At 37.0% G+C, this 24,445-nt stretch overlaps 1 protein-coding gene across 1 annotated transcript; it reads left to right on the forward strand.

Annotated features, from left to right (window-relative positions):
* The first annotated feature begins 285 nt into the window (after nucleotides 1–285).
* On the forward strand, nucleotides 286–21,620 carry sfxn1 (sideroflexin 1). Its single transcript, XM_017486050.3, has 11 exons — nucleotides 286–405; nucleotides 7,264–7,432; nucleotides 7,623–7,793; nucleotides 8,793–8,891; nucleotides 8,965–9,040; nucleotides 11,768–11,853; nucleotides 11,945–12,072; nucleotides 13,465–13,514; nucleotides 14,998–15,047; nucleotides 15,167–15,214; nucleotides 18,039–21,620. Exons 2-11 carry the CDS (start codon nucleotides 7,269–7,271, stop codon nucleotides 18,133–18,135), a joined length of 969 nt encoding a protein of 322 aa, XP_017341539.1. The 5' UTR covers nucleotides 286–405; nucleotides 7,264–7,268; the 3' UTR covers nucleotides 18,136–21,620.
* Nucleotides 21,621–24,445: the final 2,825 nt, after the last annotated feature.

The following is a 24,445-nucleotide window of genomic DNA, read 5'->3' on the forward strand; positions in this document are numbered from 1 at the left end:
AGAAGAACAAAGCAAACGACTTGGTTAAAAGAAAATAAAATAAATGAAAGAAGATGTAATGTCTGTTATCCAGTGTAAATGTAAATATGTCGGAGTAATTCAACTGTCAGGTAGATGAGTATCTTAGCCTGTCACCATTTGTGAGCAAAAATGATCAAATCTGATCAAAATGATAGCGCCGCCTGTCGGTCGGAGATAGAAACGTTACACTAATCAATTGTTAATGTAAAAAAGTGTAAGTGTGTTGTGGGGGAGGGGAGGGGGGGGGGACTCTTACTTTGAAATCGAATGTAACGGTGCAGCTCGATGGAGGGCGCTTTATCTCCCGTATTTAAACACCAAATAGGCTTCAGCACTGCGAGTGTGAGGACTGCTGAGATTTATACTGCTGACTACTGAAACACTGTGAGTCTGATCACACATTTATTCCGGAGATCTGTTCATACTGTGTGTGTGTGTGTGTGTGTGTGTGTGTCTTGCTTTGTATTGATCAGACTGACATAGAGTCAGGATTTTCTCTCTGTCTCTGTGTGTGTGTGTGTGTGTGCGCGCGCGCGCGTGTGTGGATCTGTGATGTGGCATGCGGTCATACAGCTGCTCAAATCAGATGCACATCTGGATTATTTGCAATGTTGCAATAATGCTTTTCAGGGATGGTGTATGTAGTGTTTTACACACACACACACAAACACACAAACACACATCTGTCCATTCAGGAGCATCTTTGTGTAACCAGTACGGACTGGTCGCGCGCGGCCCTGCACCATGTTCACGCTGCAGGTTATTGGGGGTTTAAATGCAGCAGATGGATGCAGAGTTGCTCTTGATGTAGTTTGTTATTATTTCTGGGGCAGTGCAGTGTCGGTCATGTTGCATAACGCACGCGGCGGCAGGATGAATCCGGAATAAACCGATATTGTTTTGCAGTAATATCAGGGTTAATGTGTAGCGCTGTGGGGAGCACATGCAGAACCGCAGCACGAGTTCAGTGATCAAAGTTCATTTTGCATGGAAATCCTGCTGTACTGTGTGTGTGTGTGTGTGTGTGTGTGTGTGTGTACAGTTTCTTCTAGCAATTACTGATTGCATCATGTCATAGCAGAAATATTCAGAGAACAAGTAAGTGAACCTCAGTGCAAAGTCTAACACTTACACTTCCCCCTTAAAGGTGCAACAATCAATATTCTTTATTCTTACTAGTACACATCATGTGGAAAATGATGTAGAAATGAGTCAAAAGTAATGATTTAAACAGAAATGTCAGAAATGTGGAACAAAGGCGGGGGGGAACCCAGTTTGGAAACCTGAAAGCTGTTTGTGAATGTAAAAACATCTGCAAAGTTTCGAAAATCAAAGCGCAGGACAAACGGAGTTACGGACTACGTTTACATGGACAGCAGTAATCTAATTATCGACTTTATTCTGAATGAGACAATATTCTGATTAAAGGTGTTTACATGAGTCGCTTTTAGAATATTGGTTTCATGTTCCTGTTTAACATGTTATAGAACATAGATCGATTAACATCACACGTCATTACGTCCCCACGCCACGCCATCCAACATTCCCTCCAGAATTTCACGAATCGACATACAGTTCGTTTTCGTTATGGAACCGTGTACAGTTTTGGGTGTTTAATTTTTAATTTTACGAAAGCTTCAAGTGGAGTTAATTATTCATCACGCTGTACGTGCTGCTAGAAGCCGACTAATGGAAGCCGTGGGCTGTGTCCCAAACCGCGTACTTACCTACTATATAGGTGAAATACATGTATATCTCCTACTATATAGCAGGTAAGTACGCGGTTTCGGACGCAGCGGTGCTCTATTGTTTGCCGTCAAATGGTTGAGCATTGCCGTGTGTACATGTCCAGTCGCAAAATGTGGTGAAAACTCCCACACGATGTTAATAATGTGATTAAGGTGTGTGCATGTCTGTAATGCACGTCGATAACGCGACTAAAACAGGAATACTCCACACGTCTTAATTCCATTTGTGTTTACTTCGAGTATGACTTTAATCGGATTAAGGTCATCAATAATCGCTGTTTACATGCTAGTTTCTTAATCAGAGTATCGTCTTAATCGGGTTAACACTGGATTATTGTTGTCCACGTAAACATACTGATTGACTCCCAAAAGAAGGAACCGATTCTGAACAGCTTTACTTCCTATACTAACCTACGTAGGTTTGTAACAAAAATCCACGCCTCTGGTCTTCATCGGCTGCTCGCAAAAAGACAGAGCTGAAACTCGTTATGGCAGTGGGCGTTTCCTTTTCTGACACACGCTGGCAGCAGTAGACCAATCACGACAGACTGGGACATCTGACCAATCAGACCAGAGTATGCTCTCGGAAAGGAGGAGCGAATGTATATACAGTACAACATTTAAAGAAGTGCCACTTTGTTTACTGCTGATGGCAGATTATGTGGAGCACTAGAATGCAGCATAACACCGGATTTAACCACATGATGGGTTAATGAGCTGACGAGTTATGTGTGTTTGAGCAGCTGTACAGTGACTTGGGTTTCTTCAGGATGTGTATTACGACTGAAGTGAATCTACAGCTGATCTATTTTTTTGCTCTGCGTTGCTTGAGAAATGAGTTTGCATGTGAAAACAAACTATTAAAATACTGTTTTGTTTGCCATCGCTTCTTCATAAGCTACTGTATATTCTGGCTCGGCTGTTAGATTTGTGTTAGTCACATGTTTGTGGTCAAAATGTTTAACTGAAAATATCATTATGTACCTTTTTATTATTTTTAGTACTAGTAATTTATTCAAAACAGTGCATAGTGTTTTCCCAATGCTTCACTATGTACTGTACCTATGTAGAGTGTACCACATAGGCATGTGACAGTATTACATTCTCTTGATATCTTTTACATGATGACATATTCGAAATGAAACACATTGTATTAAAGATGATTGTTTGAAGTTTTTAAACAAACAACATCACAATTCCACTGACAGTTCGGGACTTCATTTAGTAGCATGTGCAATTTGCTTACTCCTGTTTATTTACCCAGTAAAGAAACATGGCATTTATTTATTTATTTTGGACAAAATCCTCAACTAAACTTGTAAAGTCAGGTCAACTCCTTTAGCAAAGAGACTTAAATTGTGTTTGGAGCAAATGTGAACATTTCCTTGCTGGAAAAACAAGTCGAAATGAAAAAAAAAACCCCAAAACCACACAAGTCAGCAAGGTACTACTTTCAGCACAAATCTATGTTCATGCACTTGATTATTTTGATATAAACATATTACAGCATAACGGTCATTATTAATACTGAATGACAGACAGTGGATTTATATAACGGAACATTTTTGATTAATGCACTAATGCAGTTAGGCTTTAGGACCTTATGTTTTAAATAATAAAAAAAATAAAGAAATACATAGAAAACATACAATACAGAACAACATGCAAATACGATGATCCTGCACACACAGCAGAAATTTATTCCGTCTCTTACTATTAGTGGATTCAGTATTAAAACAATTTTGTTTCCCACTTTTGAGTTGATTTTGTCAAACAGATGAATAAAAGACTTACTTTTACCTGTAAAAAGTAGAAAGTACCTTTATTTGTATTTATTTACACAGTGGTGGCCCTGATCTATTTGGCACGCTAGGCGAAATTTTCCAGTGACAATCACCACCACCACCAACAGCACCAACCACCTGCCAAACAAAAATATTTGAAAAGCACAAACAAATTTCCGCATGTCATTACCCGTACACATTGTGTTCATGTTTTTCAGTGTGGCATGAATTCCTTTCCAAACCTCTCCTCTCGACCAACCACATATGCACTTGTCTCCTGATCATAAATATATTAGGGATAATTATGATTATACAGGGTGTCCCTAGGGGAAATTAACACTTTTTAACAAAATGTCTTCCAACATGTTTCATACTTAGTTTATATATATATATATATATATATATATATATATATATATATATATATATATATATATATATTCTTTTCCAGATAGCCTTAAAGAATGCTTTTGACAAAAGAAGAACGTATTGAAATCGAGAATGGCTGGCTTGGGAAGCTGTTACAAAGTTGCGATGGACTTTTACCAGGAATCATGGCAAACACATGACACACACGACACTGATACCAAAATTATTAACAAATTCAAAAAGACTGGAAGTGTTGTGGACCAACCAAGAAGTGGAAGCACACTAACTATCTACTGACGAAGGCACAACCGACGAGGTCCCTTATGTATGGAGCCTTTTCAGACACCCTTTATTTTCATCACTTAGATTGAGCCATTTCCCCCAACTTTTGTGAAGTAGCCATTTCTAATCCTCTGATGTTCGCATTTACAGTCCAGTCAGCACACCTTTTTGTCCAACCTTCTGGAGAAATCTTTTGTTGATTGACAGCTCTGTGTTTTTATTTGTTTGATTGTTTGTTGATTTTTTTTTGGATGGACAGGCTTGAAAACAGTGAAATGAACCGGTTCTTGCCTGGTTTAGTTATTTTGACAGATCATTACCTGATTGTTTAGGCTATGAAGCATTAACATTGCTTCATAGCCTAAAAAAATCATTTGCATTTCTTCATAGCCTAAAATAGTGAATTGTGGTGTCCCACATGGTTTTGTTTTAGGCCCCCTTTTAATGTTTCATAATCTTGGCATTCCTTTCTATGCTGACTAAACACATTTATCAGTCCAGCCAGATTCAGCAGAAATAGAAGACTGTGTAAATGACATTTAAAAAAAAAAAAAAAAAAAACACCTTAATAATAATAATAATAATAATAATAATAATTTTCTTTTGCTACATTCGAATAAAACTGAAATACTGAAGTTGGGTACTAAGTCTGCTCACAGTAAGGTTGCTAGAACGTTCATCCTAGAACTTCTAGGACGTCTATTCTGTGAAAGCTGAGGTGTAATCCTTGCTGCTGGTTTATTATTTGATTCCCATCTAACTAAAATAACTAAAACAGCTCATTATCATCTGCAAAACACAAGACATACGCTAATCCTAAATACATGCTTTCGTAACTTCTAGGATGGACTATTTAATGTGTTGCTTTCTGGCTGGCTTACTGCCGCTTTAAGAAAGCTTCAACAGCATTCATTCTTACCGAAAAAGAAAGTCAGAGCACATTACTATGACATTATTTTAGTTCTTGCTGTGCTCCTGAAGTAGTATAACCCATTGAGCACCCCTTGAGCACTTCATTCAGCTGAGGCAGGTCAGCTCTTACTCCTGACGATCAATCATAGCTGAGGCAATCAAAGACATCTCGTACATTGCCACTAAACTCTGGAATAGTGTTCCAGAGAGCATGAGGAACATCGTGTAACTTTTTAGGTGTTTTTTAAAACCCACTGTACTTGTTCCGTTTTTCACAATTTTTGTTTAATAGCTGAACGTTCTGGCTTCCTGAAACAAATTAAATGAAATTGTCATTGAGTCAATCTGCCTTTCCTGAAGAAAAGCTTTAGCACTCTTTGCAATGTGGCGAGACGCATCATCATCTTGAAAAATGGCTTCATCACCAAACCTTTTTTCTGTCGATGTAATGAGAAAAGTGTCCAAAATTTGTTAAGGAAATGATTGCCATATAACCCTAGCCTGACATGTAGCCCCATATCATAAATGAGTGGAAATTTTATTGTTTTCTTCAGGCGGTCGTCTTTATATGTTTCGTTAGAACGGCACAAGACAAAATCTCCAGCATCATCTCCTTGGCCACTGCAGATTCGTGATTCATCACTGAATATCACTTTCATTCGATCCTCCACACTCCATGATCGCTTCTCTTTAGTCCACTGTAACCTTGTTTTCTTCTGTTTAGTTGTTAGTGCTGGTTTTCTTTTGGCTTTTCTATACGCAAACCCCATTTCACTCAGCTCATATCTTACAGTTCTGTCTCAAACACTGACTCCTGTTTCTCATTTGTTTTGTTGTGCATTTTCTATTTTCAAGGAATATCACTTTGAGTTTTCTATCCTGGTGCTTTGACGTCTTCCTTGGGCGACACGTATATGTTTTCCTTTTATAACCTTCCCATTTTGTTTATACTTTTATAATTTTAGACACAGCTGACTGGGAACAACTGGCCTCTTTTGCCACGCTCCATGTTGGAGTTCCTTCTTGAAGGAGTTTTATAATGCTTTCCATTATTTCCATACTTTACAACTCTCTTGTTGGGGCCATGTTTCCTTTCAATAAGTCCAAGCTTAAGTTGTGTAAGCACTGTAAGACTTGTGCTGGTGTTTGTTTTAGAAATGCAAATTACAAAGAGATTCCATCTTTTTTTTCCCTCTACTTGATCTGGAAAAAAATATGCCATTAATTAAACTACTTTAATTGAACTTGTTTGAGGTATGTTTAATGAAACCAGAATGTTCAGCTATTAAACAAAAATTGTTTTGTGTCATATTTACATTTACATTTATTCATTTAGCAGACGCTTTTATCCAAAGCGACTTACAAATGAGGAAAATCGATATATCAAGCGGAGAACAATACAAGTAGTGCTACTATACAAGATCTTTAATTGAGTTCTAGAAAAGCAAAGTGCGCAGAGTAGAGGTATAAGTGCCAGAGTAATTTTTTAATTTTTATTTTTACATTTTTTTAGGATAATGTGGGGTTGGTGTTTTAGGGGTTAGTTAAGTGTTCACGGAAGAGGTGGGTCTTTAGCCGTTTTTTGAAGATAGTGTCTGGATTGAGGTTGAAAGTTCTTTCCACCACTGAGGGACAGTTAGTGTGATGTCATATGTGTGCTTTGTTTATTTGCTATGAAGTTAAAAATAAAATCCAGATGAACATCCTCTAAGTGTGCTGATTCCATCATTTGTGCCAGGTTTCATTGCACATTGAGACTCATGTTAATTCTTATTTATTGGTTTATTAGTGATTCCAGATGGTTTTATTAATGTGCCGTTATCGTTAATACTCCTCATACGCATGAGCACTCCATACGAGAGAAAAGCAAGCAGCCTTTTCTCAGTCATTTCCATAGCAGCGCAAAGTGCTGATTCAGGACTTCACTAATCCAGGCGAAAAGCATGACAATGTGTTTTTAGTCCGTGTTATTTTAGGACACAGACAGTTGATGTCACCAGTGTGTGTCAGAGAATTTCCCAAAGTGAGCTTTTTAGCATTGGACCCTGAGGCTTTTCATGGCCGGGAACTGGAACGAGTTTAACCTGCTCTTCCTCCCTGAGATAAGAGTACAGCAACGCTTCTCTTACACTCCTGTTCCTCTGTAGGCAGCATGGCGGCCGAGCTCTCCACCTCGATAAACATCAAAGAGCCTCGCTGGGATCAGGGGACGTTCGTGGGCAGAGCCAAACATTTCTTCACCGTCACAGACCCACGCAACATTCTGCTGTCTAACGAGCAGCTCGAGAAAGCACGCAGGATCATACAGGATTACAGGTAGTGAAACGAATCCACTAGTTCCACTAGCTTCTGTGGAACTATATTTAAAGTGTGGGTATTCTCTCTGGGGGAAAAAAAACAAAACACAAACAATTTGTAGCTTTTGTGCATAGTTTCACAAAATGTTGCATGCTTATCATTTTATGCCATGCATATTTTAACTTTTTCCCTCCCTCTTTGCTCCCAGACAGGGAGTGGTGTCTCCAGGTCTGACAGAAGATGAGCTCTGGAGGGCCAAATATGTTTTTGACTCTGCGTTCCATCCAGACACGGGTGAGAAGATGCTGCTTATCGGCCGCATGTCCGCTCAGGTGCCCATGAATATGACCATCACCGGCTGCATGATGACCTTCTATAGGTGAGCAGAACCAAGGAAAAGGACCACTCGAGAAAACGTTGAATCGTGGCGCAATAGATATAATGTGGAGTATTCCTGTTTTAGTCGCATTATCGATGTGCGTTATAGGCATGTACACATTTTAATCACACTATTAATGTTATGTGGGAGTTTTCACCACATTTTGCGACAGGACACACACACACACGGCAGTGCTCAAACGTTTGACAGTAAACAAGAGAGCACGGCTGCGTCCCAAACCGCGTACTTAACTACTGTGTAGTATCAGAAATAAAGGTATAAATGTATTTGTTGAACACTAACAACACTAACAACTAGCATAGCAAGCAAAAACTAAGCTAACCAATGAACACTAACAACTAGCATAGCGAGTAAAAGCTAAGCTAACCAATGAACACTTACAAGTAGCATAGCGAGTAAAAGCTAAGCTAACCAATGAATACTAACAATTAGCATAGCGAGTAAAAGTTAAGCTCACAAATGAACACTAACAACTAGCATAGCGAGTAAAAGCTAAGCTAACCAATGAACACTAACAACTAGCATAGCGAGCAAAAGCTAAGCTTACCAATGAACACTAACATAGCGAGCAAAAGCTAAGCTAACCAATGAACACTAAGAACTAGCATAGTAAGCAAAAGCTAAGCTAAGAAATAAACACTAACATAGCGAGTAAAAGCTAAGCTAACCAATGAACATTAACAACTAGCCTAGCGAGTAAAAGCTAAGCTAACCAATGAACACTAACAACTAGCATAGCGAGTAAAAGCTAAGCTAACAAATGAACACTTGTGCGGCAGACTTGGAATGAACAGATGTACAGGTGTTCCTATTAAATTGGCCAGTGAGTTACACATATTCTGCCACAATTAATCACACTGAAAGTGTTACACTATACAGCCGGTGTACTATAGACTTGTGGGTGGTGGTGGTGGTGGTGGTGGTTATATAATCCCTAAACTGATTCAATACGTGAATCTTTCTTTTTTTTTTTTTTAGGACAACCCCAGCAGTTCTGTTCTGGCAGTGGATCAATCAGTCCTTCAATGCAATAGTCAACTACACCAACCGCAGTGGTGACGCTCCCATTACAGTAAAGTGAGTGTCTGTTTCATTAAATCCTCTCAATATATTTTGGCATTATTACCCAGTCCTAATCTCCTGTGTTCAGTCAGCTCGGCACGGCGTACGTCTCGGCCACAACGGGAGCGGTGGCCACGGCATTAGGACTCAACTCGCTCGCAAAGGTAGCGTTCTTCAGCAGTGTTTCTAATCTCATTCCTGTGTGTGTTTACACAGATCTGATCAGAGAAATGATTCAGCAGCTAGGGCTGGTGTAAAAGCAGGCTGGTTTTATATAAACGCCTGCATGCCGTAACACGTGTTACATTTTCATACCTTTCACCTTGGGACAATACAGGGAGAGAGGTGCAAATACAGTTTTCAAATTAAGGCCCCAGGAAACTATTTGCTTCTTTCATTTCTCTCTGCTGATGGATTATTTTATTGTTTCTCACCAGAATTTCTCCTCTTTCAATGGAAAGTGGGTGGAGCTTAGAGAAAGCTTCCGTAAGCTTCATTCATTTCAATGTAGATTTCAGCAAAACTGTGCATTAACACTTTTTCTTTGGGCTTAGCAATCTAGTGCGTGAAAGCTAAGCTGACAAATAACAACTAACATAGCGAGCAAAAGCTAAGCTTACAAACGGAGACTAACATAGCGAGCAAAAGCTAAGTTTACAAATGAACACTAACATAGCGAGCAAAATCTAAGCTTACAAACGAACACTAACATAGCGAGCAAAAGCTAAGCTTACAAATGAACACTAACATAGCGAGCAGAAGCTAAGCTTACAAACGAAGACTAACATAGCAAGCAAAAGGTAAGCTTACAAACGAACACTAACATAGCGAGCAAAAGCTAAGCTTACAAATGAACACTAACACAGCGAGCAAAAGTTAAGATAACAAACACCAACATAGCGAGAAAAAGCTAAGCTTACAAACAAACACTAACATAGCAAGCAAAAGTTAAGCTAACAAATGAACACTAACATCGCGAGCAAACATTAACCTAACAAATGAACCCTAACAGCTAACATAGCAAGTAAAGACTCAGCTAACACATGAATACTAACATAGCAAGCAAAAGCTAAGCTAACAAACGAACACTAACAACTAGCATAGCGACCAAAAGCTAAGCTAACAAATGATCACTAATAAGGAACATAGCAAGAAAAAGCTTAGCTTACAAATGAACACTAACATAGCAAGAAAAAGCCAAGCTAACAAATGAACACTAACAAGTTATATAGCGAGCAAAAGCTAAGCTAACAAATGAACACTAACATAGCGAGCAAACGCTAAGCTAACAAATGAACACTAACATAGCGAGCAAACGTTAAGCTAACAACTGAACACTAACAACTAGCATACAGAGTAAAAGCTAAGCTAACAAATTAACACTAACAACTAGCATAGTGAGTAAAAGCTAAGCTAACCAATGAACAATAACAACTAGCATATCGAGCAACAGCTAAGCTAACAAATGAACACTAACCTTGTGAGTAAAAGCTAAGCTAACAAATTAACACTAACAACTAGCATAGTGAGCAAAAGCTAAGCTAACCAATGAGCACTAACAACTAGCATAGTGAGCAAAAGATAAGCTAACAAACGAACACTAGCAACTAGCATAATGAGCAAAAGCTAAGCTAACCACTGAACACTAACCTTGTGAGTAAAAGCTAGCACCGAGTAACAAGCGAGCACTAACATAGTGTATAAAAGTTAAGCTAACACTCAGTACGTTTACATGGACAACAATAATCCAATATTAACCCGTTTAAGACAATACTCTGATTAAGAAACTACTATGTAAACATGGTACCTTAATCCGATTAATTACTTTAATCTGACTAAAGTCATACTCGAAGTAAACACAAATCGAATTAAGACATGTGGAGTACTCCTGTTTTAGTCGCAATATCGACGTGCGTTACAGACATGTACACAAATTAATCACACTATTAACGTCATGTGAGAGTTTTCACCGCATTTTGCGACAGGACACGTACACACACGGCAGCGCTCAACATTTTACTGCAAATAAGAGAGCACGGCTGTGTCCCAAACCGCGTACTTACCTACTATATAGTAGGAGATATACATGTATATAGTAGGTGAAATACATGTATCTCGGCTACTATATAGTAGGTAAGTACGCGGTTTTAGACACAGATTATGGCTTCAAGCAGTCGTCTATTTGCATGTACAGCGTGACAAATAATTAACCGCACTTGAAGCTTTCGTAAAAATGTGAAATAAAGACACACAAAACTGTATACGGTTCCATAACGAAGACGAATTGTATGTCGATACGTGAAATTCTGGAGGGAACGTCGGACGGCGTGGCGGGGTGATGTAATGACGTGTGCTGTTAATCGATCTATGTTCTATAACTTGTAAAACAGGAACATGAAAGGAATATTCCAAAAGTGACTCATGTAAACACCTTAATCACAATATTGTCTTAATCAGAATAAAGTCAATAATTAGATTACAGCAGTCCATTTAAATGTAGTCACTAAGCAAGTGTCAGCTAACTTAATGAGCACAGCATACTGTAATAAATTGCGCAGGATGAACGATGGTGATTCCTCTCGCTCGTGCGCTTGTGTTTAGTTCTGAGTGAGGTGCGTGATACATTCAGTATAATCAGTTGAAATAAGTTAAGATAGCTGTCAGTCAAGCTGATGTTCATTAGAATATAAGGCCACGCCCATTCCAGCAGCTCTCATCTGTCCACTGTGTGAATTCAGCTGGCGTTTACGCTGCATTTTTATCCCGTTTCACTTGTTGTTCGTGAATTATGAATATAACACTTCCATACTAATGTAACACTATTAATATAATATAATCTGTGAATCTCCAGTGCAGCTGTTAAGTCGGTGGTGTTTTTTTTTCTTCCCCAGCACATCTCTCCACTTGTAGGACGCTTTGTGCCATTTGCTGCTGTAGCTGCTGCTAACTGTATCAACATTCCACTGATGAGGCAGAGGTAAACATGTCATGTTCGATGTGCAGACTTTCCAAACGGCAAACAGCCGGGTGATCGAGAGTCACGAGTCTGTGCTGTATCTCACTCCCAGAGAGCTGAAGCACGGCATTCCAGTCATGGATGAGAACGGGAATCGGTTAGGGGAGTCCTCAAAAGCGGCGCAGCAGGCAATCTCACAAGTCGTGATCTCCAGAATCCTCATGGCCTCTCCTGGAATGGGTTCGTCTCAGTCCATAGTTTTACACAAGTCCTGTGTGCTTCCTTGTAGACTGAGATTCAGTATGTTTACATGGACAACAATAATCCGATATTAACCCGATTAAGATGATGCTCTGATTAAGAAACTACCATGTAAACAGAGATTATTGATGACCCTAATCCGACTAAAGTCATACTTGAAGTAAACACAAATCGAATTAAGACGTGGAGTATTCCTATTTTAGACGCATTATGGAAGTGCATTATAGATATGTAAACACCTTAATCACACTATTAACATCGTGTGGGAGTTTTCACCGCATTTTGAGACAGGATACGTACACACACGGCAGCGCTCAATTGTTTCACTCCAAACAAGAGAGCACGGTTGTGTCCCAAACTTACCTACTATATAGTAGATGAAATACACGTATATAGTAGGTGAAATACACGTATATAGTGGGTGAAATACATGTATATAGTAGGTGAAATGCACGTATATAGTAGGTGAAACACACGTATATAGAAGGTGAAACACACGTATATAGTAGGTGAAACACACATATATAGAAGGTGAAATACACATATATAGTGGGTGAAATACACGTATATAGTGGGTGAAATACACGTGTATAGTGGGTGAAATACAAGTATATAGTGGGTGAAATACAAGTATATAGTGGGTGAAATACACGTATATAGTGGGTGAAATACACGTATATAGTGGGTGAAATACACGTATAAAGTGGGTGAAATACACGTACATAGTGGGTGAAATACACATATATAGCGGGAGAAATAAACGTATATAGTTGGTGAAATACACATATATAGTAGGAGAAATACACGCATATAGTGGGTGAAATACACGTATATAGTGGGTGAAATACTTGTATATAGTAGATGAAATACACGTATATAGTAGGAGATATACACATATTTCTATATACTATATAGTAGGTAAGTACGCGGTTTGGGACGCAACCCACAGCTTCAAGCAGTCGTCTATTTGTATGTATAGCATGACAAATAATTAATTGCATTTGAACCTTTCGTTAAAATTAAAAATGAAACACCCAAAACTGTATAGGGTATCATAACGAAAACGAACTGTATGTCGATACGTGAAATTCTGGAGGGAACGTCGGACGGCGTGATGTGGGGATGTAATGATGTGTGCCGTTAATCGATCTATGTTCTATAACATGTAAAAGAGGAATTATGAAAGGAATATTCTAAAAACAACACACGTAAACACCTTAATCATACTATTGTCTTATTCGGATTAAGCTCAATAATTAGACTATTACTGTCCATATAAACGTAGTCACTGATAAACTGAGTGTGCTGTAGTCTGAGTCTGAGTCAAAGATAACTCAAGCATGTGTTTCTTCCATTTTTTTTTTTTTTTAGCAATTCCACCATTTTTAATGAACTCCCTTGAACAGAAAGCATTCCTGAAGGTACATCTTTGACTGATTTTATTCTTGATTATTTATTTACCACCCCACTGTTCACAGGGTCGGGAGGGTTACTTTAAAAATGCAATACGTTACAGTTATAAATGACTTCATAAAACATGTCATCAGTAACGTAATCCAAGTATCACAATACGAAAGTGAAAATCTGATTAGTTTTGGATTTCTTCAAGGGTACATATGTAAATAAAGTCAAAAGAAAAGCAATACTTTTATTTAGAGATTATTTTAGAGCTTAAAAACCATGTTCAATGTTTGGATTTGTTTTAATAAAATTAATCACTGTCCCTGATGCGGGTTACATTACATCACATAAGCTAGAGTGGCCATATTCTGGTTTTCCAAAAATCTTTTTTTTGTTGTTATTTTTTTGTGTGGGGTTTTTTATTTATTTTATTTTATTTAAAAAAAATTTTTTGGGGGGGGGTTAACAGCGTTCAAAACAGTGTTACTATGAATGCAGATTTTAGTACACTGAAAAAGACACACTATTAGCCTCACATAATTGTTTTCACTCTGCCCACATGTGACATTTTTTTCCTACATTCTTTTGAATGTGCATGCAATAAAATTAAATTTCAGCTTCCATGAGTGTACCTTCTACCATCATGGACACATTTGAATGGCCATGTAATACGAAGCAATGTGATAACATGAAATGAAAAATGACATTATATGGCCGTAAGCATTGTTTCGAATCAGGACAGCTGTCATTTGCTGCTATTGTCAAGCAACTGCTTGACGTCGTACACAACAGCATTTCACCATCGCACGTTTGCTGGGAGTGGGCTTTAGTTTGAGAGGCAGGATTATTATAATCGACCAATTGGTGTGCGAGAAGTTGGGAATTACAGAGCAGAGTTAAAGCAATGCAAATATGCACACACACGATGCCGTATTGGATCACAAACACATCATAATGAAACTAAAGTCGAATCCTGGACATTTTCTCAAACGTAGCTGCTTTTTTAAGTCCCGATAAAAAGGACGTGTCAGGGAAAAAGAGGACGCATGGTCACCCTAACAAAAGCATTTCAGAGAACAATTTGTGTTCATTTCTACCAAATTAACTTTGCGTAAAATGTATTTGCGCATACACCAGGAGGTTGCTCATGTGAGTCACGACTAGCGAGAGAGAACCAGAACTATAATCAAGTAGCTGTTTATATTGTGTTATACCAAAAGATTAATTTCTTTGGTTTTAAATGGAAAAAATTGTAATCCTGATAGTATTCCTATTTTTTACAAAATGTACCTGTAATCTGATTACTTTGTTTTTTGTAAAGGATTACAGTTACCAGTTTTATGTATCTGATTATGTAACGCGTACTCCGTCACTCCCCAAGTCTGACTGTTCATGACTATAGCCATGTCTCACACGTTTGATCTGAGCATGCTCAGTCTTCACGCCCATACAATGGGCAATATAGAAGCTGTGCACTAACGAGAGGCTTGATTTGCTTTTCAGAGGTTCCCGTGGATGAGTGCACCCATTCAGGTTGGCCTGGTGGGATTCTGGTGAGTTGCCAGAGATGAATGGGTGGTGTATTAAGCAGCTATTTACAGTCCTTGTTTGAGATCTGTGACCTTTGTGACCTCTGGATATGTTTTTTTTCTTTCTTTCTTTTTCTGCTCAGCTTGGTGTTTGCCACTCCGCTGTGCTGCGCCCTGTTCCCACAGAAGAGGTGAGAAAATAAGAGCTGCTTTAATTTTTATTTTTTAACTCTGCAGACTTCCAGTTTAACGTTTTGTTTCACAATAAAAGCCCCCGACAAAGACCATGTTGAGCAGTTTCAGTTTACCGGGAAATGTAAAATGTTTCCATGTTTTGTCTTAAAAAAAAGAAGATAGTTTACAATTTTTTTTTCAAAGAATAAATATCAGATGTACCAAACAACATGGGTTAAAAAAATCAATAGAAAATTAGAAACCAATATAGAAAATGAGTTGTAAGTTAACATTGAAATTGATAAAAGTGATAAAAATTCTTTTTAACAGAATTAACAGAATGTATTGAATGTCCATTTTCATAAATAAATAAATAAATACACTTGATTTCTATATTTTATATTTTTATATTTTAAATAAATACATGATTTTTATTAAACAAAAATCTAATTGACTTCATATATTAGATAATAATAGACAGTATACGCCCAAACCTACAGGGTTTATAATGAAGTTCAAGAGTTCAAAATGAAAACTTTTAGTCTCACTGAAATTTACTGAATTTAAATGTACTGTTTTTATTTGTATTGTTATTTATTGTATAATATTTTATTTTAACAATGTTATTGTTATTATTGTATAATATATATATATATATATATATATATATATATATAAAATTGTTATTATTGTATAATATTTATTTATTGTTTTAAAAGAAATACTTTTAAATTCATATATTACCCTTTCAGTATATTACATTTATATATTACATATTAATCATTTATTTTAGAGTTGTGCATGGGGGGTTATATAAATTATTTCAACTCGACATTTCTCCACCCAAATATATCACTTTGTACCAATGCTCAATTTTATGTCATGAACATCAGCAGTCATAAATTCTCATTTCTCATAAGTTAATTTGTATGAAATTGAACAAACTCCCGCCTCATCACAACATCTGTAGGATTTTTGTGCAGGTTGTAAAAAATAATAACGACACTTTAATGTACAAGTAACAGAAACTAACAGGCAGTCCTTGAAAGAAGATGATTGGTTGTATTTATGATGATTGGTTGTATTCATACAGTAGTGAAAAACTGGCCGTGAAAACTTCTAGAGAAAAATAATGAGTGACGAAGTGTGGTGCAGCCTGACGTGAAGCGGAAAGCGCAAAACTCCTCTGTCCTGAAGACTTTCCTGTGGTTGAAAACTCACTCAGAGTTACAATGCTCTGACACTGGATATATACTATTATACTGTTATTATACTAATAATCTGACTTCCATATATACGTCTCCTTACAGAAAACATCAACATACAATTACATAACCAAAAGTTTGTAGACACCTGACCATCACACCCATATGTGGTTCTTCCCCAAACTGTTGTTCCCCATAAAGCTGGTATCAATGAAACATGTTAAATAATAACATGTTTTTAAAATCTGTTTATTATTAGCCTTAGATACTGTAGGACTGTAGTATTATATGATTCGTTCGCTATACAAGTCCCGTACGTACTCTACATGTTACTATAGAAATGCTAATATCGAGTGCGCAAAATACGAATATGAAATTTTAACTACAGTCTGTCAGAGCTGCTGTCATAGACTCTTTTTATGTGGAGAGGAATAATCTAATTATTGACCTTATTCTGAATGAGACAATATTGTGATTAAGGTGTTTACATGAGTTGCTTTTAGAATACTCCTTTCATGTTCCCGTTTTACATGTTATAGAACAGAGATCGATTAACGTCACACGTCATTACGTCACCACGCGACGCCGTCCGACGTTCCCTTCAGAATTTCACGTATTGACATACAGTTCGTCTTCGTTATGGTACCGTGTACAGGTTTAATTTTACGAAAGCGTCAAGTGCAGTTAATTATTTGTCATGCTGTATGTGCAAATAGACGACTGCTTGAAGCCGTGGGCTGCGTCCCAAACCGCGTACTTACCTACTATATAGTAGCTGAAATACGTGTATACTATGCTATATAGTAGATAAGTACACTGTTTCAGACGCAGCCGTGCTCTCTTGTTTGCCGTCAAACGGTTGAGCGCTGCCGTGTCTGTACGTGTCCTGTCACAAAATGCAGTGAAAACTCTCACACGACGTTAATAGTGTGATTAAGGTGTGTGCATGTCTGTAATGCACGTCGATAATGCGACTAAAATAGGAATACTCCACACGTCTTAATTTGATTTGTGTTTACTTCGAGTATGACTTTAGTCGGATTAAGGTCATCAATAATCTCTGTTTACATGCTAGTTTCTTAATCAGAGTATCGTCTTAATCGGGTTAATATTAGAATATTGTTGTCCATGTAAACGTACTGACAGAAACCGATTCAACACCCGGTGACCAATCAGAATCCAGCATTCAACGTCGGAATACACAGAATCCACAGTTTGCCTGAATCGTTAGATTCTTTCTTATTAGTGACAAGTAAATGAAAATGTATTATGATGAAATAAGAGCAAATGTATTAATCTTCGTTGACAGTCAGAAAATGGAAATGATGCTCTGAATCCAAATATAAAATTTATTTATTTTTATTTATCCTTTTATTTAACCAGGAAGATCCCTTTGAGATATCGCAATCTCTTCTCCCAGGGAGACCTGGTCAAGATGGCTGCACATAGAGTTTCACATGGAGATAATCACAGAAAACAATACCCATAGAAAACAGTTAATGAGAGTAAAATCCAGAAAAGCGCGCACAAGTCTCCTGTAACACCGTTTCCAATAGTCGTTTAAAAGTACTCAGAGGTGGCAATATCTCTAGTTTAACTAGAAGAATAATCTGTGTGTGTGTGTGTGTGTGTGTAGCTCGATGGCCGTGAGCCGTCTGGAACCTGAGATACAGGAGAAGATCCGCTCGAGTCACCCGGGAGTGGAGAGAGTTTACTTCAACAAAGGATTATGAGAAGGAAAAACTCGTCTCCTCGCGACACAGCCATAAACTCCCCGCTCATCTCATCGTGTTTTTACAACGTGCCAAAGTTCCGTTCCTCCGTCTCTCCTCAAGGACGTCCTGACTCAGCTGTTTTGTAAGATGTCATTCCTAGTGACGGTATTTAATCAGGAGAATATTTTGGATGGTGCAGGTCTGTGCTAGTGTACTTAAGTTAGAAAAGACTCTTTGTCTGAAACGGTGCTCTTTCTGATTGGCTTTTTTTTTCCAAATGTATTTTTATTTAGTATTTGTTGATTACAGTGCAGTCTATACGTACTTGGATATTTAGATTTTTTAGTCTCTTAGTCTCTACATTACAGCAGATTGGATTGGAATTGAACCATCATGATCCATGTTAGTTTTAAAAAAAAACACACACAAAAAAAACAAGCTTCAGAATTTTTTAAACGCCGTTTCTGGGACCAAAAACGACTTTTACATAATCTGTCAAATGAAAATGTTACGTTTAGTACATTAGATACATTTGATGACTGTGCTGGAATTAAGTTTAACGCCAAACCAAACCATCTCCATGTGCCATGTGTAATAAGGAACAAATGTCTTGGTGTATATTCTGTTTGTGTTTTTATTGCGTTGTTGTAATTAGTAATCGATGTAATTAGGAATCGGTATTTGAATGAAAGCTGCTTTTGATTTTAAATTGCCAAAAAAATTTCAACGAATTGAAAGTTTACTTTTAAAAGGTACACTAAGTAGAATTTTCCATCGATGTTCACAATATTTAGAAAAATAAATATGTACATTAAATATTTACTTTGTCACACGGTCAGTTATGGAACTCCTAAAAGGGCATGGTGTAAATGAAATTATTATTTTTTCCTTTAGGTTAATTTTTTGGTACGTGCTGCACAGCAGATTTTTAACGAAATCAAAATATACCGTGTCCTTTCACTCGGTAGTCAGTTAAATAAAATATTATTATTTAGATCATAAAATAAGGCATAAAATAAAAAAAAAATAAAAGCAAAAATGAACATAGTTTTAATGGAACGTGGACAGAGTAAAATGTGAAAGATATTAACTTTTTTTTGTTGTTTTGTCATTTAACATTGAACCTTCTATTACTGTCATTCAAAATCGCCCATTTATGTCATTTTATTTCTTTTTGAACAAGATTAAAAAAAAATTATTTAAAATTCACAAGTTGAACCCTGGTGCTTCAATGCTTGTGTTTGCCTTGAAGTTTAATGATAAAAAAAAAATAAATAAATAAAAATAATAATAATAATAATAATAATAATAATAATTAGAGATGCACCGATACTAGATTTCTCAGCCGAATGCGAGACTCCTGCTTGGTGTACCTTTTAATGAAGAATCACAAGACCTCTTTTATCTGAGAACAGTGCAATTGATTTGAAACGCTGCCAAATGAGTCTGTTGCAGAGGAACTCACCGAACCTGAGCTGTGCGTTACTGGACAAAATGTGAGATCAGTAAAGAGTGAAAGATTGTGATGTCTTCAATCAGATCTGATGTATTAACATTGCACGTGCAGGGTATCTATAGAAAACGTTTTTCAGTGTTACGTAAGATCACATTTCAGTGTGTCCCCATTAAGTGTGTCAAAGTCCACTGAAACAGCAGATTAAGTGATAATCACAGCGAGCTCACTGTTCAATAAGACCTTGTGTGTTTGTTTGAGTGAAAGTTACACAGTGTTTTGAAGCGTCCAGTTCTATTGGTCTTTTTGTACAGTACGACGTGCCATATTACAAAATCCAGTCCGTACAGGATTTCAGAGTTTTTTTTGTTTGTTTGTTTGTTTTTTATTGTTGTGGCCAAAAATGCTTGATTTTGCTGTAGCTTTTTTTTCCCTCAAAAATTGTGATGCAGTTTGTGGAATTTTTGTGCTAAATCTTTTGCGCTAACCTACTTGAATTTGCGAAATTATCTTAAATTACACTATATACGTGTAAACTGCACGAAATTGTCTTTCGCACTCATGTTTGTTGGTAAATGAGACCTTTTAGCTGTACTCATGTTCGATGCACGGGAATTGAAGCAGGATTTGGCTGACTGCGCGTTATAATGACATCACGTGACGCGTCTCGGCTCAAATCCGTGGCCATTTTGAAAAATTTAACGTTCCTCAGAATATTGTAGAGTTTCTTTCATTTTGCTTTCATTTCTGCAATCGCACAATCGCAAAATCCTGGAGGGACTGAAAATCATGATCTAATCTTACATTAACGACTCATTAACTACTTATTCATTAATAAATCATCATTAACAATAATAAAGTAACAACTAAGGAATAAAACACTTGTGGTGTGCTGTTATTAGAAAATAATCAGCAATGGGTTGAGTGATGCAGTTAGACATTAAGGGGAGTTACTATTAACCACATCAATAGATTAACACATTGATAATTTTCCTATAACAGCATGTTCTGAAGTGTTTTATTCCTTACTTTTTTACTTTGTGAATATAATAATGTACACACTCTCTAGTATTAATGTCTAGGTCTTGGGTTTTTGTCCTCTCTGGTGTAGTGAATGAGAGACTTTTAAACTCTTCTAATCTCTAAATGTAGCTGAGGCACTTTTGTTAGGGTGCAGACTTTAAAGGTGCAGTTTGTGTTTTTTAAAAGTGTTTCTAGACTTGTAATAAGTATATAATTTCATAGAAACATTAGCAAAACTGTGATTTGTAGTATTGCCATGCAATAGAGTTGGCTGGTTTGCTCAGTTCAGACTTTTGTTTCTGTCTTTTCTGGCCCTGAAATCAGCTCCACCTCCAAATTGAACATGGCTGCTCAGCTCCAACCCTATTCTTTTAAAGGCACTTCTCGAGACATTTGTAGTTTCAACAGAAAAAGCTTTGTCACTTAACAAACTTCTCCTTTAATTTGAGGCTGTACTGTGTTTACAATTTCTTTTCAGTGAAACACTACATTTGATATACGTGTAGATTTTTTTTGTTTTGTTTTAATTCATCCAGAGCCACAACCATTTTCTAAAATCACACCACTAACACACCATGTTAATCCTAATTATTATTAAAGGCTTTCATGATCACTCGTAAGCATAATGTGTAAAGCTTTGCATCAGAATAATTAACATTGTGTTTTCAGCCTGGATTTGAGCTCAGATTTTCAAAGCATTAAAAGAACGCTCAGGATCATTTTAAAACCTCAACCTAAGATCCGTTTAAACAGAAATTTGTCACGCAAGTGATAACACTACTTTACAAAGCTTTACCCTGTACTGGTGTTTGTTTCATTTTCAAAACAACGCATGTTGGTTTGTTCTGCAGCTTTGTGATCAAATTCGGAGAAATAAATCACAGAGCGAAACCAGCGCAAAGTGATGAAGCACAATAAACCAGACAGAAATGCAATATTATTAGTATTATTATGATTATTATTGATATTTAATGGGGATGTTGTAATCTGTAGATTATTAAAGCAAATAAATGATGTTTAAAAAGTGGTCTTGCCTGTTTTTCACCTTTTTTATTTGCATAAAGTCTTATTTTGGCAAGTGAAAGAATTGTGAATATGGGCAATGTGTCTAATATTTCTCTTTTTAAAAATAATTTAAAGACTTTATTTTTGGTGCCTGATAGAAGTACATTTCCTTCCAATAGAACAACAGACAGGTAGTTTATTAGCGTGTATAAGTATAAGCTTGCCAACAGTTGTACTGACTTTAAAGATGCAGTTTGTATTTTTGAAAGTGTTACTAGACTGGTGATAATGAAGTCTTTTTAAAGAATACATTAGATAAACTATGATGCGCAGTATTGCAGTGCGATAGACCACATCAGTTTCGAAGTTTAGGAGTCAGTCTCCTAGCAACCTAGGAGGTTATTTAAACAGGAGTTTTGTCGTCTTCAATAATTTCGCTTCATAACTGTTTACTTAATATGAACAATTCTGTTTAATCTTTTCATTTGGTTAAAAGTGGTTCACATTTATCCTGTTTAAAACACACCCCTCTCTTTATATCCGAGAGTGTTCTGTTTGAATTTTTTTGGCGCTTAAATTAGTTTAACCCCGAATCAGAACATAGCCTCTCAGTTCTGCCACTTTCAAAAATCCTTCTAGTAAAATCTGTCCACTTGGTGTCCATTTTGGGATATTTCCATTCATGTTTGTTGTCTTGGATGCACAAGCACCCGAAAACGTGATTCATTAGACCAGGTCATTTTCTTCCATTGCTCCATGGTGCAGTTCTGATGCTCACGTGCCCATTAGAGGCACTTTCTGTGGTGGACAGGGGACAGCATGGGCACTCTGACTGGTCTACAGCTACGATACCTTTCTATCAGAGCCTGCATTAACTTTTTCAGCAGTTTGCGCTATGGTAGCTCTTCTGTGGGATTGGACCAGATGGGCTTTCCTTCACTCCGCAAGCACATCAGTGAGCCTTGGGAGCCCATGACCCTGTTGCCGGTTCACCGGTTGTCCTTCCTTGGACCACTTTTGGTAGGTACTAACTGCACACCGGGAACACCTCACAAGACCTGCCACTTGCCCATTTTTCCTGCTTCCAACACATTAACGTTGAGAACTGACTGTTCACTTGCTGCCTAATATAATATATCCCACCCCTCGACAGGAGCCACTGTAACGTGATAATCAATGTTCTTCACTTCATCTGTCAGTGGTTTTATTTTACTGTTGGCTGATCGTGTTTACGTGACACAGCCATCTGTCTGACAGTATATCTCTGTACAAGCGGTTATGAAGTTACGTTCTGTAATGTATAGCCCAATTTGAGTGATGCTATGTTTTAATAAAATGTTTTGACCAATTTGTTTGTAAAGCAACCTAGGAGGTTATATAAACAGGAGTTTTGTCAAAACAGTTTTTAAAACCTTCAATAATTTTGCTTCACAACTGTTTACTTAATTAATATGAAATAACAATTGTATTTTATATTTTAATTTGGTTAAAGGTAGTTTAAAACACCCCACTCTCTTTATTATATCTGAAATTGCACCTTATTCACTATGTAGAACACTAGTTATGTAATTTTTGAAGGTATAATCAGAATATCCAGCACATTCTTAAAAATCCCATAATGCACTACAGTAGGTGAGTCAATATGCTGTAGTCTAGGGGTAGGGTACAACATGCCCACTTTGTAGGGAATAGGGAGTAGGATACTGAATTTTAGACACTGAAATTTTTATTGCTGTTATTATTATTATTATTATTATTATTATTGTTGTTGTTGTTGTTGTTGTTGTTGTTGTTATTATTATTTATATTATTATTGTTATCATTATTACTATTATTATTGTAAGTATTAAAGTATTTAAGTATTTAAGTATTGTTATTATTATTATTATTATTATTATTTTATTACTACTAGTAGTAGTAGTAGTAGTAGTAATAATAATAATGATAATAATAATAATAATAATAATAATAATAATAAACATTGTTCTCAATGTGTCATTTCCTAACAAGACTTAAGAAAATAATGAATTCATTTTTTGATCTTCAAACTAGTGTGTGTGTGTGTGTGTGTGTGTGTGTGTGTGTGTGAGAGAGAGAGAGAGAGAGAGAGAGAGAGAGAGAGAGAGAGAGAGAGAGCGGTAACATTATATTGTGAGGTGAGACATCTACTGGTCATGAGATACTAAACACCTTGTCTCTGCACTACTCATTATTATAAATATTCATGAGCATGCAAAAAGTGGCAGTTGACTGGTATTAGTCTAGGTTTGGAAACACTTCTAACTGAGTGTAATATATATATACAGAACCAACTCAACAAACTTCAGCCAGAGATTCTAAAGTCTCTGGAACTGTACTGGAGTGATAAAAAAAAAAGCTATTCCCTCAGTTGGTGTTTTGAAGATGTTGGTGGAGAGTGCTGTCTAGAATGTCACTCCAAAATCTCCCAAAATAGGTGTTCAAGAGATCTGATGACTGTGAAATATAGCATAAGATTTACATCATTTCCACCCTCATTAAACCATTCAGTGAGCCTGCATGCCATGTGGAAGGGGGTGGAGTCATCCTGGAATAGACCACACCCACCAGGATAGAAATCAAAAAAGGAATTCCTCATAGGATAAAGATGTTCAGTCAGACAAAATTACCTCCAATGGGATGAACCTTGTCAGGAAAATAAATAAATGCCCCCCACAGCATAAAAGGGTTACTGCTTTTCCTTTAATTTGTCACCTGTCTGTTCACACACACACACACACACACACACACACACACACACACACACACACACACATATGACTTAATGACTGAAAAAACTGACTTTAATTGGGTTTCAATGGTGGGGGG

This window comes from Ictalurus punctatus, chromosome 14 (genome assembly GCF_001660625.3).
Source record: "Ictalurus punctatus breed USDA103 chromosome 14, Coco_2.0, whole genome shotgun sequence".
NCBI classification, from domain to species: domain Eukaryota; kingdom Metazoa; phylum Chordata; class Actinopteri; order Siluriformes; family Ictaluridae; genus Ictalurus; species Ictalurus punctatus.

Bases quoted from the DNA above. Each gene is read 5' to 3' on its own strand.
- sfxn1 (XM_017486050.3), top strand. From the start codon at position 7,269: ATGGCGGCCGAGCTCTCCACCTCGATAAACATCAAAGAGCCTCGCTGG. The intron at 15,048-15,166 runs GTGAGTTGCCAG...TTTTCTGCTCAG, and splicing joins GTTGGCCTGGTGGGATTCTG to CTTGGTGTTTGCCACTCCGC. The intron at 15,215-18,038 runs GTGAGAAAATAA...GTGTGTGTGTAG, and splicing joins GCCCTGTTCCCACAGAAGAG to CTCGATGGCCGTGAGCCGTC.